Genomic DNA, 16,302 nt, shown 5'->3' on the forward strand with positions numbered 1-16,302 from the left:
CTCGAGGATGCTGGTTGTGGTGGTTTGTGATGATCCATATTTACACAGGACAGTTTAGCTTCCTTTCTCTCAACCCTATCTTGCTCTAGCTCATTATTTGAAGTTGCTATTGTTTTCAAGTTTTGTTTGCAGATTTTGTGGTGGAGTATCTTGGCCTCTTCTGTCATAACAAAAGCTGATCACTGTAAGATTGCTCGACATATTACATGAGAAATAAATAGTGTCAGAATAGTTTACCTTTGGAATTTTGAGAACAGCAGCAAAGAAAGCGATGTTACATAGCTAACTAATATACTGAACCCATATGAAAAGTTGGAAATAACACAAAAAGTTTGCTTACAGAACCATTATATAGACACCCTATGACTAACTTGAAACATTTCAGAGTGCCGATGTTTTCAAGAAATGCAGACCTGAAAATGCACTGTCGATGGGTTTTCCACGCCTTGAAACTGCAGTAAAGTTGTTTCTTCCCTATTCAACAAAATATTATAGATCATAATGCAATCACATCAGGAGTCGCAACAGCTACATTGTCGACACAAACAAGAACATAGATTTAAGAATATATCCAAAGAGAACCCAAATTGTTACGCCGTACCCTTGAGACAATCTCTTAAACAAGCACTATTATGTCTGGTAAATTGCAAAAAAAAAGCCTACAAAAATTTAGTATACGGCTAACAAGGGCCACCTTCCCTGTCATAAAGCAAGTGTAAAATACTCTGATCTTAACCTTTAAAGCGCATTTTTCGAATACACCAGATTCAGATTACCTTAGACAGTTCATTGATTTGCAAGCTGAGAATGTGTTCCGGATTACTGGTTAATCGGGCTATCACTTGCCTTTGCATATGAACCCATCAATCAAAAAACGATTACGTATGTTGTCTTTCCAATTGAAATATTACATAATTGGACATGTGTTCTTGTGTTTACGGAACCATGATTGATTAGATTGATTAGACATACTTTTGATTCCCATAATGATGTTTTCCGTCGCTTCTAAAATGTTCTAGAAGCTTCTAGTCAAGGGCTAGAAGAATCTAAAAGGAGTACTTCAAAAGAAAGACAAGTGTCAAAACACTTGTTACATGTGTAAGGACACTAAAAGACAATTCATTTTTTTCTCTTTTTACAAATGGTAAGACACTTGAGACATGTGAGGACACTTGTCAAAGATAATTTATCTTTTTAGACAAGTGGCAAGGCACTCGTGATAATGCTACCACATAACCTCCTTATTCAAGAGGTAAGTTCATCTACAAAATATCTCCTTTTTCCTCATTTTGGGAGATCACTCATTGCTGAAATTACTCTCTAATCTCAGCCCAAGAAGCCTCTACACTACCATCATCATTGCCCTCTACATGCTACCTCTCTCTCCCTTAAGCTCTACATGTTACATCCCTAGACATCAAGATAGGCGCCTGCACATATGTCCAACTAGTGTGAAATGACCCTACGTGTGAACGTACCCTTAGTTGAAGGGAGGTTAAGAAAGAAGGTTAAAAACTCCTATAAATAGGACTGAGGTCTCATTTGTGAGACATCTTGTGTGATCATCACACTTGGATTCTAGGCCCTTGGCAGTCTACCCACACACCCGCTTGGTGTAGGCTTGGTAATATGGAACACAAGCCCTTGCGGTAGAGGCTAGCCCGTTAGCTGCAAGCTCCCAGGCTCAAGGGTGACCCCATATTGGCTCTATCGTTAGTGTAAGGTGCAGCAGAAGTGAATGTTGAACTTTGCTCAAGATGAGTGCTCCGAACTGTGCTCAAGGTTCCTTTTACTTAGGGAAGGGAGAGCCTTCCGTTCTTTATGAGAGAGTGCAAGTGATCACAAACAAGGTGGATAAACACTGTGAATGAAGGTGCATGAGACTGAGAGATAGAGAGAGAAGAATACGACACCAAAATGTTGTCAAACCCTCCTCCGAAGCATAGTGACATAAAAACCCGTTTCAGCCCTCTGAAACCCCGAAACGGCGAAACGGTCGAAACGTTTCGGCGAAACGTGCCAAACGAGTTGATTTTTTCTTTTTTGCCCCCTTTTGACCAGTTAACCTTAAGCCATCCGTTCGGGGATTTTTTAAGCCATACACAAAGACCACCTCAAAAAATCGATAGATTTTTTGACCCTCACGCACATCGAATAATCTCTCTCTCTCTCTCTCTCTCTCTCTCTCTCTCTCTCTCTCTCTCTCTCTCTCTCTCTCTCTGAACCTTACACGTCAGCATGGCCCCCTCTTTACCTCCATGTTGTTGCAACTCGTTACCGACTTACCTTGTTCACTCGTGACTCAAGTCTCACATCTAGATTTTGGTATTTCATGTCTTTACAAGTGAATTTGTATGTGTATTAGATGTATAATCATATGAACATACATATAAAACGAAACCTGTGTTTCGTTTCTCTTTGAGCTCCGAAACAAAACGTTTCAGAAACGCACAAAATGTTTCATGTCACACTGCTCCGAAGGCCCCACTCTCTATGGTGAGAGCGGTCTACTTATGATTGCACAAATCTCTACAATGCTTTGAACTTGCCAACGATGTCGACGACGACAAGACGGGCTAAAATCTGAAAATGCTAATGGCTGAAATCTGTAAATCTTTATCTGCTGAATTCTGACTCTATGTCGGTGACGTTGTCGATGACGATTATACGACGACGCGCTGAAAACGCAGATGCTGAAATCTGCGTTTTCCGGGCTGAATCTGCAAACTTCGCGGGATCTGACCGTGCAGCGAGGATCTGCTGCGAGAAGGTAAGATCTGCGAGGTTTGAGACTTCTTCTGCGGGTTCTAATTGCTGAAAACTGAAAACGCTGAGTCTAGGGCTGATTCCGTCGCGAAGATCTGCAAAAACGTTGAGGTTGATCTACAAACCAAAAACGCTAGGGGCTGAAATCTGTCTTTGCTGAGGAAACTACTAACGCTAGGGCTGATCTACTCTCGCTGGGGAATCTGCTATCGCTAGGGCTGATCTGCTGTGTCTTGTGGTCGCCGAAGGGCTGATCTGTGGTGGTTGCAAAACGCTAGGCCCTTGCTGCTGAGTTGCAAAAATGCTAGGCCTGCTGGGATCCTGCTGAGAAGGTGCCTGTTGAACCGAAGTTCCTGCTGTCTCTCCTGCCAGAAAGTGCTAGCGCTAGGTTTCCATTTATACTTGCTTGTGAAAATTGCCCTACCCAGTTCCCAACAAAAGTCACTTAAAAATAATAAGTGAAAAATGTCAAAATAGGGAAAATAGGTCTATGCATTGTAAAAATGCTCCTGATGATTCTGATGAAAATCTAATGATCATGTTGTGTGCAACCAGAGGATATGCATCTAATCTAAGTGTCTGGACATGCACGGTCTGCGAACAGACTCAAAAAATTGCCAGATCACTTCCTATTCTAGACTGACTGAACTGAACTGAACCCTGGTCATGCTATAGCTTGTCCACGTACACATAGGGTTATATGTGTCACGTGACGTCCCCTGCTTTTTAAAGTGAGGTACTGGTACCGAACTGTATTGCGTCGAGGGAGATCGCCAACAAGGTCTTGAATCCTGGAAAGGACTCTTCGCCGGTCCACTCTGATGTGTGGGTCATGCGATACTTAAACTTCGTAAAAGTCTGCAACGCTTGCTTCTTTGCGCCGCGTAAAAAGCGACACAAAGTCATCTGTGGCTCCTTCGATGCTTCAACTTCGTCTATAGTCATGCGTCTACCTTCTTCAAGAATCTCTGAGGATGAAAATTCTTGAAACCACTTCCAATACAAAACCATGAACATACCCATTCCATATAAAGTGACTGGAAAAATACTGGTCTTTCGAAAAAACTGTGAACGCAATGAAGATGAACAAAGTGACGGAGTGCCAAACCGTTCATCAAACACACGCAAACAATGGGGTCGAATCTTGACTTTCTGATCTAAATCAATCAACTGTGGCAAATTACAATGGAAATGCCTATGCTTGATGCTCAATCCTTTTTGTGCTCTTTCAGATACTGTGTCATGCCAAGGAAGAGACATGGAATGTGATTCCCTTGGGTGCAAACATTTCATCTTTTCATGAATAATCCGCATACATCCGTGCTCATTCATGAGTGAATCGTGTTCATCGTGCAATATGGCATGCCTGTGAAAAGGGATCACATAAGGACGATGATTATAATACAGGAAAGCATCATGAATGAAACACTCGAACAATGCATGCCGACTAATCATTTGTACACATAATACTTCATGTGGGGGTTCTTTGGATCTCGACTCAAGAGTCAAGATCGGTTCTTCGTGGTTGATAGAATCTTCCTGTGGGGGTTCTGTGGACCTCGACTCGAGAGCCAAGATCGTTCTTCGTGATTGATCGAATCTGCAATGAGGTTAGCTTCACTAGAGAAACTATCAACTAACACATCATCCTTGTGAACAATCATATCATCTTCATGCAAATTATCATGCTTGTGAGAAATCACATCTTGATCATCATACAAATCATCATGCTTGTCATTGTCATACAATTCTTCATGCTTATCATCATGCAAATCCTGTATGTCATGCTGTGGAGAAGAAGAGACTGAGAGAGTCTTCTTTTCCCGAATCTTTTGCATCTGTGCCTGTACTTGAGAAAAGAGTCGCAACATCTCTTGCATTCTTGCTTTGTTCTCGCGATCAAATTTTGCTTCTCTTTCATCGCACTCACGCGCTATGGCTTCGTATTTACGCTCTATGGCTGCCATTATTTCGTCGCTTTCTAACTTCCTGTCCATCATCCTCTTGTCGAAAGCCTCCATAGGAGTTAGTGCCATCCTTGGCGTAGATGGGAAAGGGGGAGGGTCGGAAAAACCTCCTTGTGGGGAAAACTCTTCTTCGCCACTCCCAGCTCACCACCTCCATGCAAAGTATCCATTCCGCTTCGGGTGATGACCATCCACTGAAGTCGTGGGTTCTTGTGGGTTCTTGTGGTCTTGGGTTCTTAAGTTCATGAGGAACTTGGGTTCTTAGGGGTCTTGGTTCTTGGGGTTCTTGAGAATCTTGAGGTCCTTGAGGTTCTTGTGGTTCTTCTTTAGCTTGCAACCTGTGTTAGAGAAGGATCTTCTCTTCATCCGAGTTCTGCTCTTTTCTGCGGGCGCACCCCTTAGAGGCCTTGCGCTCACACCAAGGTTGCTTTTTCCCACCTCACGTCGATTGGCCAGCCGCTAAGTGCACGGTCCGCTCTCGTTGAGTGAAAAGAGAAACAACGGGAGGCTAGAAAAGCCCTTCTTTCTTGGGTCTGTCACTCTTCAAAAACACGATTAGGAATCAACACGTCCAAGAGGTCTGGGGTTACGTGCAACCGCAACAAGCAAAAAAAAAAAAGTGGTTCTTGTGGTTCTTTCCTTGAGTGATACAGAACACTACTAAAGCTCTGATACCAATGTAAGGTGCATCGGAAGTGAATGTTGAACTTTGCTCAAGATGAGTGCTTTGAATTGTGCTCAAGGTTCCTTTTACTTAGGGAAGGGAGAGCCTTCCGTTCTTTATGAGAGAGTGCAAGTGATCACAAACAAAGTGGATAAACACTGTGAATGTAGGTGCATGAGACTGAGAGATAGAGAGAGAAGAATATGACACCAGAATGTTCTCAAACCCTCCTCCGAAGGCCCCACTCTCTATGGCGAGAGCGGTCTACTTATGATTGCACAAAACTCTACAATGCTTTGGACTTGCCAACCGTGTCTACTACGGTGAGGAGGATGACGAGACGGGCTGAAATCTGCAAATGCTAATGGCTGAAATCTGCAAATCTTTATCTGCTGAATCTGACTCTATGTCGGTGACGTTGTCGATGACGTCGGTACGACGACGACGTGGTGAAAACGCAGATGCTGAAATCTGCGTTTTCCGGGCTGAATCTGCAAACTTCGCGGGATCTGACCGTGCGGCGCGGATCTGCTGCGAGAAGGTGAGATCTGCGAGGTTTGGGACTTCTTCTGTGGGTTCTAACTGCTGAAAACTGAAAACGCTGAGTCTAGGGCTGATTCCGTCGCGAAGATCTGCAAAAACGCTGAGGTTGATCTCCAAACCAAAAACGCTAGGGGCTGAAATCTGTCTTTGCTGAGGAAACTGCTAACGCTAGGACTGATCTGTTGTCACTGGGGAATCTGCTATCGCTAGGGCTGATCTGTTGTGTCTTGTGGTCGCCGAGGCTGATCTGCCATGCAAAAACGCCAAGGGCTGATCTGTGGTTGCAAAACGCTAGGCCCTTGCCGAGTTGCAAAAACGCTAGGCCTGCTGGGATCCTGCTAAGAAGGTGCCTGTTGACCCGAAGTTCCTGCTGTCTCTCCTGCCAGAAAGTGCTAGCGCTAGGTTTCTATTTATACTTGCGTGTGAAAATTGCCCTACCCAGTTCCCAACAAAAGTCACTTAAAAATAATAAGTGAAAAATGTCAAAAATAGGGAAAATAGGTCTATGCATTGTAAAAATGCTCCTGATGATTCTAATGAAAATCTAATGATCATCTTGTGTGCAACCAGAGGATATGCATCTAATCTAAGTGTCTGGACATACACGGTCTGCGAACAGACTCAGAAAAGTGTCAGATCACTTCCTATTCTAGACTGACTGAACTGAACTGAACCCTGGTCATGCTGTAGCTTGTCCACGTACACATAGGGTTAGATGTGTCACGTGACAGTTAGAAGGTGAGTGTAATGTCCGCTCTCTATGCTTGTCTTTTTGTGAATATGGCTTGTGTCATGTCATGTATGCAGGATGGATCTGGCTAGCGAATAACGTTGGTATCAGACCTTCTTCCTACTCGTACATACGTCATGGCAACGAGCAAAAAACCATTAGAGCTCATGAGGCTATAATGGCGTAACCTGACAGGCTCTCTACCCTCTTGCATAGGGTGGTATGGGACGCTACTAGCAAGAGAAGGGAGCAAGGGGGGCACAAGTTGATGGTGAGAATCTATGGTAAGTCTTTTTTTCCTTTTAGTCATTTGCACATGCATTCTCGTGTGTGGAGATTGATGCTAGTGACAATCACATGGTTGCAGGGTGTGTGTTTCAAGTTTTACTTGTCTCTCGGCTACTATTCCTACGAGGGTGTCCTTAGGAGTTGCCACCCTCGGACATGATAGTACCCTCTGCGTGCATGTCATAGCAAGAGGGATTTCACATTTTGGAGTTTCTTTATTTTGCAAGCGATTTATGGAGAATAGGGGACGAGAGATAGATATTTTTCCTAATTCTCTTTGTGCCATAATTGGAAAAATTTCCAAAGAAGTTTCCCCTTGATGCAGTTAAGCACCAAGGGGAGTTAAGCTTTCCTACAAGAAGCTTCTTGAGAAGTTTCCTGTTGAGGTGGCTATAGCACCAAGGGTGGTTAAGCTTCCCCACAGGAAGTTTCCCTTGAGACAGCTAAGCACCGAGGGCAACTAGGCTTCCCCACCAAAGTTTACTAGGAAGCTTCCACTTGAGGTGGCTAGGCACCAAGCTTCCCCATAGGAATTTCTTGAGAAGCTTCCCCTTTAGGAGATTAAGCATCAAGGGTGGTTAAGCTTCCCCACAAGAAGTTTCCTAAACTTCCACATGAGGCGGTTAAGCATTCCGTCAATAAATAGGTGCCGGCAAGTCATCCCAACTCCTTCAAAGGGGAGTGGAAGGAATGCAAAGAGACCACCATTGACTGTTGGTTGGCAAAATGGACGGCCTACTTTGATTTGTGGACGGCACGCAAAACGGAGGCCGAAACAGTAAAATACAACCTACTGTCTATTTTTGCAAGTTTAGGTTTTTGACCCTATGATACCCCTAGACGCTTTGGGGAAGGATGGGATCATTGTACAGGTGATCTAATGCATTTTGGGGCAGAAAAAAAGGAATTCAGTGTGCCGCACATTCTCGCAAGTTAAGAATGTGCCCGTATGCATCGGGGAAGTCATCTTTTACACGGGAATTTTGTCTGTGAAGCCTCTTGAAAAGCATATGCGATGGGCACACATTTTGTCTATGTTCCACTTCCACATTGTGCATGTGGAAGGCAAGAAGAATGTTGTGGCTGATGCATTATCAAGAAAACCACAAATTTCAGTTGTGTCAATTCCTTATCATCGTGAGCTTGGTGATATCAAGGGACAGTATGCTAACGATGAAGATTTTGCAAGGATCTGAGCAGTTGTTAGATGGACAATGCCATTAGCAGTATCTCCTTAAGGATGGTTTTACGATGATGCATGGAAGACTGTGTGTCATTGGACCATTGCGACATAAGCTTATGGTAGAAAGCCATGTCCCACGATATGCAAGACATCATGGAATAGATGCAACAATGCAAGCAATCGAGACATTTTTTGTCGGCCTACCTTGAGGAGAGATGTGGATGCATTTGTGCGAGCATGCGTACTTTGCCAAATGGTCAAGTTTGACAGAGTAAAAAGGTACCAAGGTTGTTACACCACTGCCTATTCCAGATAAGCCATTCAAAATTTTGCTATGGATTTTATCTTTGATCTTCCAAGAACACCGACAAGAAATGATGGTATATGGACCATAATTTGCAAGTTCAACAAACAAGCCCATTTTATTCTTGTCAGGAAGAAGATAAAATTTGACCACATGGCACGATTGTTCATGTACAATGTGTTTAAATTACCATGGTATACCATAGTCAATTGTCGATGATCATGATCCTCACATGACGAGCCTATTTCGGAGAGGCCTGTTTGAAAACATGGGCTCTACGCTCAAGTTTTCCTCCTCATTTCATCCACAAATTGATAGGCAATCAGAAGAGGCTCATTCTACTATCTTAGATCTGCTAAAAAGGTATGTGTCAGACAATAAGGGCAAGTGGGAACAATATTTACCCGTGCTTGAGTATGCATACAACAATACGGTGTACTCGTCAATAAGCAAGGCACGTTTTGAAATTTTTGAGGACAGCATAAAGGTTCGTTCCATTTCGCACAAAAAGGATAAGATTTTTGAAGCAAATCTGTATGTAGAAAACATGGATGAAATGTAAAAGAAAATTATGCTTGCCTTGGAGAAGACTCAGGAAATGCAAGGAAGGTTTGCTGATCGTCACTGACGTAAACTCTTGTTTTCACCCCGTGATTAGATTCCCTTACGATTTGAAAAGGCAAGATTAAAGAAGATGAAGGGCAAGAAAAAGTACTTGACAAGATCACCAATGTTGGATATTGAAATGCCCAAAGGGCGGTAGACTTTAGCTTTCACCCGATTCTTTACTCAATAGACTTTACTTCAACTTTACGACACAGAGGAACTTCACAAATAGACCTCTGACTAAAATTAACACTTCACACAAACCACGGTTTGGTAGCTAGAGTGCTACCAAGCAGACAGCGACACCCTGTAGGCCCCAAAGACTGGCGGCCCTTTCGGTATTTCTTTATTCTTATAAAACTTGAGCAAAAACCTGTAAGTTCCTACGAGCTGTCCCGCTTTTACCAGGCTAAAAATGGCCTACTCTAGCCCAATTTCGGAAGCATAACCGCAGTAGGAGGCTTCACAAACAAAATCCACATGCAAAAGGTGACTTCCCCGGCGCATACAAGCACTTTCCCAAACCTGGCGAGAATCTGCAGCACGCTGAATTCTCTGTTTTTTGCCACGAAAATGCACCAGATCACTCATACAACCATCCCATCGCTTCCCCGAAGCTTCTAAGGGTATTAGGGATCAATTAGGGTCAAAACTCCAAACCTGCAAAAATACACAGCAGGCTGTCTTTTACTGTTTCAGGCTCTGTTTTGCGTGCCAGTCGCATCCGTAGCAAGCCCTCGTACTCCCGCACCTGTGGAGCTACTTGCCCTTTGAATCACACGAGATTTCTCACGATCTCTCCAAATTCACATGTACTGTCACCAGCATGTGACTACTATCTATCCTTTTTGTTGATTTCTTTCTTATTATCTATTTACTCACTTTTTGGAAACACCCCTCGGGAAATCTAACTGCCCTGCATAGCATAGCTAGTGTGGAACTGTCCACAGGGAGTCCAGGCCTGAGGGCAAGAGAGCACTAAGATTGGAGAAGGACTATGGTTAGCTAAGTGGGGTCATTGACTAGCCAAAGCGAATCCTTTGCTACAGAGGCTACATTTCAGTTCTGGATGTGGCCAGTGTACAAAGAGGGTCGGATGACCTAGAAAGATACAATGGCAGCATCTCCTAAAATTTAGGGAACTGCTATTTTGGGACCTGAAAATGTGTTTGCGTCATTACCTCAGGAATGACAAGGGGAACATTTTCTTACTCTGCCGTGAAGTCAACTGGGCGACCGGTTGGGAGATTTTTAGGCGGCAACCCCGAAACGGGAAAATGCTTATAAATGTGCCAAGTGGCACCTTCTGGTGCACTTTCCTCACGCAACAAGAAGTGGCGCTGATTTTTAAGCTGGGAGAGGCTCATTTTCAGCTTCTGTCACAGGTTAAGAGCTATGGAGTGCTTGCTTTCCCTCCTATGTACAGTGCGGTGCTAGGAGTGATGCCCTGCACGCTACGCACTGCCCTCTCTCTCCTCTATGGCAGTATGTTATGCCCCTCTAGTGGGCTTTTCATTTGACCAAGGTACAGTTGTGTGGGTTCATGCGCGATTGCCGAGGCAAGAGCCTCTTGCACAGGTACTGGATTAGCTAGCGGCTTATCCCTCGCAGGTACAGGTGAATTCGGAGAGGTTTCACGCCAGAAATCTCGTCCGATTCAAAGGGCAAGTAGCCCTACAGTACGGGAGCTCGAGGACTTGCTACAGATGCGACCGGCACGCGAAACGGAGCCCGAAACAGTAAATTACAGCCTGCTGTGTATTTTTGCAGGTTTAGGGTTTTGGCCCTAAACAGTCCCTAATACCCCAGGAGGTTCGGGGACGCGAGGGGACCGTTGTACAGGTGATCTCGAGCATTTTCGGGGCAGAAAACAGAGAATTCAGCGTGCTGCAGATTCTCGCCAGGTTTTGTAAAGTGCCCGTATGCGTCGGGAAAGTCAGTCAATGCGTGGGAATACTGACTGTGAAGGGTCCTAGTACAATTATGCTACCAAAATCGGGCCGGAACAGTTGAAATTCAGCCAAGTGTGTGCGGGGCAGCTTGTAGGGATCCACAGCGTTTATTCCCTCTTTTGAACAATAAAGAAATACCGAAAGGGGCGCCTAAGTTAGGGGCCAATTTGGTGTCGGTCTACTCATACAGGTGCAATCTAGCAGCCTGTATCCCTCTCCCCTTTGTTGTGTCTTGAAAGTACAGGTAAAGTGGACGACAAATTAAATGGGTGAAAGCTAAATCAAGGTTTAAAGTAAAGTCTACCGCCCTTTTTGGATTGAACAGGCCGGTTTCATGTACCTACGGGGAATTAGCAATTAGCTAATCTAGTACATGGACAAGAGGCTCTCGCCTCGGCATACGCGCATGAACACACACAAATGTGCATACAACTGGAAAGCCTTTGAGTTGGGCATTACGATTCTATATTCAAAGGGGAAGAGAGGTGCGCGAGAGCAGAATCATTGTGCTACATAGAGCAAGGGAGAAGGCAAGATTTCCATTAAAGCTGTGATCACTCACACATGCAGTGGTTCACTTACGATCAAAATCAGCCCCTTCTCTCAATTTGGGTGCCCCCTCTTGCTGATGATTCTAACAAATGCATATGGAGCCACCAAGTGTCCACTTAGCCTCTTTTGAGTTAATTCCTAGTACCCACCAACTTATTAAATGTAGCGAGGGGCCTAGATGACTCTGAACTTAGCATAGACACCCTTTTACTGCTCAGATTTTTAGTGCCGATTGGCCCGACCATCTCATGGTCACTTGTCCTTCCCGGCTGCGGGTGAAACTCTCGGCTGTCGGCCATTTCACACTGGCCACACAATGTCCGGCCATTTGTGACTTCAAAAAGAGGGTCCCAAAAATTAAATAAAATCAAGAGAAAGAAACCAATTCACACTGGCCACACAATGTCCGGCCATTTGTGACTTCAAAAAGAGGGTCCCAAATATTAAATAAAATCAAGAGAAAGAAACCAACAACTAAGGTTAGTGGTTGCCACAGCCTAGTGACATAACTCCCCTCTTGAAATTACAACCGTCCTCGATTGCATGCCAGGCCATAGATGATTTAGTTTGATTAGCACCCCTTTATCATCACATGTATCCACAAGAAAGGTCATGAAACATAGATATAAATGAATTAATGAGACCTTCATACTTTTGTCATTTCATCTACGATAGAAGTTGTAACTAAGTCAGACTTTGTAAATAATTAATTTATTTACGAGAAAAGAATTATCTAATTAGTTGTGTGCACATCAGAATAGATTTAGCAGTTCTGGGGCCTCAGGTGCGCCCAAGTTTGGGCCAGTGCACCTCAGGGAGACCCTAGCAGAAAATACCCTGAAGCCCTAGCGATTGGGAAATCGGGTCTTCAATGAAGGGGTAGATAGTAGCCTCAAATTTCAGGCTCAGAAAATTACGCGCGCTAGTGCAAGCACAGGAATGAGATGGGGTCCTTAGACTATTAACCCTAAGGCCTGATTATTTTACGGCCTTAGGATAAGTTAGTTAAAAGTATCTTAAATGATTTGCGCTGGACCAAATGGCGGACAAGTGCGAACAGGTAATGCCAGAGCATTGTTGGTACGGCAATGCGCTAGGGAGCAGATAAAGTTTTCATTTGTTGCATCTATGTGTGTAGTTGTGCACTTAATTGCACATTTTGCACATTTCATTAACTAGCATAGGATTTTTAAAAGTCAAAAGTTGAATGGTTTAAAAGTTTTAAAGTAAGTGTGCCACTTGGCACACTTTCCCATGCAATCTCTCTCTCTCACTCTCTCTCTTCATGCTAGCGCCCCCTCTTCTAGGAGGCTATAAGAGAGCAGCCTCTCCCCCTCTTGCCAGGTTGGCAGTGCACTACCCCCCCCCCCAAGTTGATCATCCTCTACGCAGTGAAGCTCTCCATTGAAGCTTGAGAGCAGCACCTTGTGGTGTATGTGGAGACTCTGAGCACCCATCACCTAGAACAAGGCCTCTCATGGTTGCTTGCAGCTTTGGGAGAAGTTTCATCGCGTAAAGTAGTAGAAAACTCTCTTTCTCCCTTGTCTAGCTGCTGCAAATTCCCTGTTTTCAGCCCCTAATCACTTGTATTAGGGTGAATTTCAACAAAGTTTTATTAGAATCTCATTCCCCACTACCTACTCTACACATACACCAAGTTTGGAGCATTTCCATCGCGAGAAGGACCTCCATTTTGGCATTGGAACGCGCTCAGGTAACAATTTCTGGTTATGTGCAGAAAATTACAGCAAGCGTGTGTGTGTGTGTGTTTTGCACGAATGATTACGTCCAAAGGGACACAGTTAGCGGAAGATAGACCCTCATTCGTGAGAGCTTCCGATGAGTTTTGTGGAAGGTAGACTCTCCCCTATGAGAGCTTCCCAAAATCTCGCAGAAGAGGATAGATCCTCTTAGTAGTCAGAGAGCAGTTCTTCTACTCTCTCAATCAGAAGCAAAAAAAGGCCAAGAAAGAATAGAGGACGGGCTTTCACCCCGTTCCTGTGCTTGTAAAGATTCTCCCTTAGTAATAAAGATATTCTCTTTATGGGGGGGGACCAGCCCATCTTCTGGTCCCCAATGAAGTGTCAAGCTTTTCCTCTCTCTCTCCAATTCTCTTGAGTATTTGAAGTACAATTAAAAGTCAGTTTACGCTTCCGTATTTTTGTGACAGAAGTGAGCATAATACCTTAAGCATTTATAGAGCATGTCCACTTCTGTTGCACTGAATCCGTATATACATTTGATGTGCTAGCTCCATCATTACCCCTCTTTCGAACACTTTGAGTTGGGGCATATGTAGGTTGTAGCCCAAAGGCCTCAAGGTAAAGCTGCAATACATTTGGTGACTCCAAAAGTTCACACTCTTCCATCCACTTTCCATCCATAGGTGGATAGTTCTTGAGCTTTACCAAATAGCGTCTTGCAACTTGTCCCTTAACTTTTCTTTCCTTATGTGCCAAAATCTGCTTAGGTACCAAGATCTCATCAAGTTCCTCAACTTCTGGTTGATCTTCATCTGGCATATCTTCTGGCACATCACCCACAAAGGGCCTCACAACACTCTCGTGAAACGCATTATGAATCTTCCAAGTGTCAGGCAATTTCAGCCTAGACACAACATCGTTGATCTTCTTGAGTACTTGAAGAGGCCCATAGTAATGCAGCTGAGCTTCGGAAACAACCTTTCCTTGCCCTTCATCTTCTTTAACCTTGCCTTTTCAAACCGTAAAAGTACGCAATCACCACGTGAAAACAACAATTCACACAGGTGATGATCAACGGCCCTTTTCTCCTTTGCCTAACTCTACAAGGCAACCTCCACCCTCAACAATCTCAAAAGGTGCCTTGCCTGTTGACAAATGCACAACCTTTCCTTGCCCTTCATATTCTTTAACCTTGCCTTTCCAAACCGTAAAAGTACGCAATCACCACGTGAAAACAACAATTCACGTAGGTGACGATCAACAACCCTTTTCTCCTTTGCCTGACTCTTCTCCAAGGCAACCTCCACCCTCAACAATCTCAAAAGGTGCCTTGCCTGTTGACGAATGCACAGTATTGTTGTATGCATACTCAAGCATAATTATTCCCACTTGCCCTTATTATCTGACACATGAAAATTCAGCAGATCTAAGACAGTAGAATTAGCCTTTTCTGACTGCCCATCAGTTTGTGGATGAAATAAACTTGAGCGTGGTGCCCATGTTTTCAAACAAGCCTCTCCAAAGCAGGCTCGTCACATGAGGATCACGATCACTGACAATAGATAGTGGCATACCATGGTACTTGAACACATTGTACATAAACAACCGTGTCATCTGGTCAAATTTTATCTTCTTCCTGATCGGAATAAAATGGGTATGCTTGCTGAACCTGCAAATAATGGTCCATATACCATCATTCCCTGTCGGCGTTCTTGGAAGATCAAAGATAAAATCCATAGCAATGCTTTCCCATGGCTTATCTGGAATAGACAGAAGCTGTAACAACCCGCATCTCTCCTCAAAGTAGGCCAATAAAAGAATGTCTCGTTCGCTTTCATTGTCAAATCTATACCACGATGCCCTGCATACGGTGGGACATGTCTTTCTACCATAACCTTATGTCACAATGGCCTAGTGACACATAATCTGCGATGCATCATCATAAAACCATTGTTGAGGTAATGCTCATGGCATTGCCCATCTTGCAACTGTTCAAAGATCGTTGCAAAATCTTGATCAGTAGCATACTATTCCTTCATGTCATCAAGCTCATGATGATAAGGAATTGACACAGCAGAAATTTGTGGCTTTCTGGATAACACATCAGCCACAACATTCTTCTTGCCTTCCACATGCAAGATTTGAAAGTGGAACATAGAAAGAATGCTTGCCCATCGCCTATGCTTTTCAAATTACTTTGACTGTGTCAAGAAATATCGCAAGGTCTGATGATGTGTCTGGACAACAAAATCAACACCTAACATGTAGTGCTTCCAGCTAGAAAGCGCATGAATCACGGCCAGTAGCTCTTTCTCATAGATTTGCAGTCTTTTCTCGCCCTTGCAAAATTCTGCTCTCATAAGCTACTACCCGACCATCTTCCATTAACTCTGCCCCAATAATGTTGCCACACGCATCACACTAGACCACAAATGGCTTCCTAAGATCTGGTAACACAATTACTGGATCCGAAGTCATCGTTTGCTTTAAGATATTAAAAGCTGAAATCTCTTTTTGTGTCCACTTGAACATGACCTCTTTCTTTTGCAGAGCATGTAGGGGTGAATTCAAGCAATTTCGGCAAAGTTCCCGAGCATAAGCCATGTCCTGATTGCTTCAACCTTGGCAAGATCCATTCGGACACCATCCTTTCACACTATGTGGCCAAGAAAGTGAATCTTTTCCAAGAAGAACTCACTTTTCTAAGGATTGACAAGTAACCTGTGACTGTGTAGCACTTCGAACACAATGGTCAAGTGACGCATATGCTCCTCTTCATTCTTTGAGTAGACTATCATGTCGTCAAAGAATGTACCAACAAACTTTTGATGTGGCCAGAAAATCCAATCCATCATCCTATTGAACGTAGCAAGAGCATTTGTAAGACCCAACGGCATCACTAAGAACTCATCCAAACCAAATGTCATCCTAAACGCAGTCTTGTGCACATCCTCTGGCTTGATACGAATCTGATGGTATCCACTCCTAATGTCGAAAATTGCCGCTGTAAAAGGTCAAGAATATCATCAATCCTTGGATAACCT

General features: G+C 43.8%; 1 protein-coding gene across 1 annotated transcript in view; it reads right to left on the minus strand.

The window, feature by feature from the left end:
* Positions 1-16,302, minus strand: part of LOC147435160 (Ribosomal protein S5 family protein) — a 59,392-nt gene that overhangs the window by 15,607 nt on the left and 27,483 nt on the right. The window contains exon 3 of the mRNA XM_086488267.1: positions 414-474. Coding sequence (XP_086344393.1) covers positions 414-474 — 61 coding nt within the window. The remainder of the gene's footprint in view (positions 1-413; positions 475-16,302) is intronic.

Source organism: Adiantum capillus-veneris, chromosome 18 (genome assembly GCF_014529385.1).
Source record: "Adiantum capillus-veneris isolate H3 chromosome 18, ASM1452938v2, whole genome shotgun sequence".
In the NCBI taxonomy this organism is placed as follows: domain Eukaryota; kingdom Viridiplantae; phylum Streptophyta; class Polypodiopsida; order Polypodiales; family Pteridaceae; genus Adiantum; species Adiantum capillus-veneris.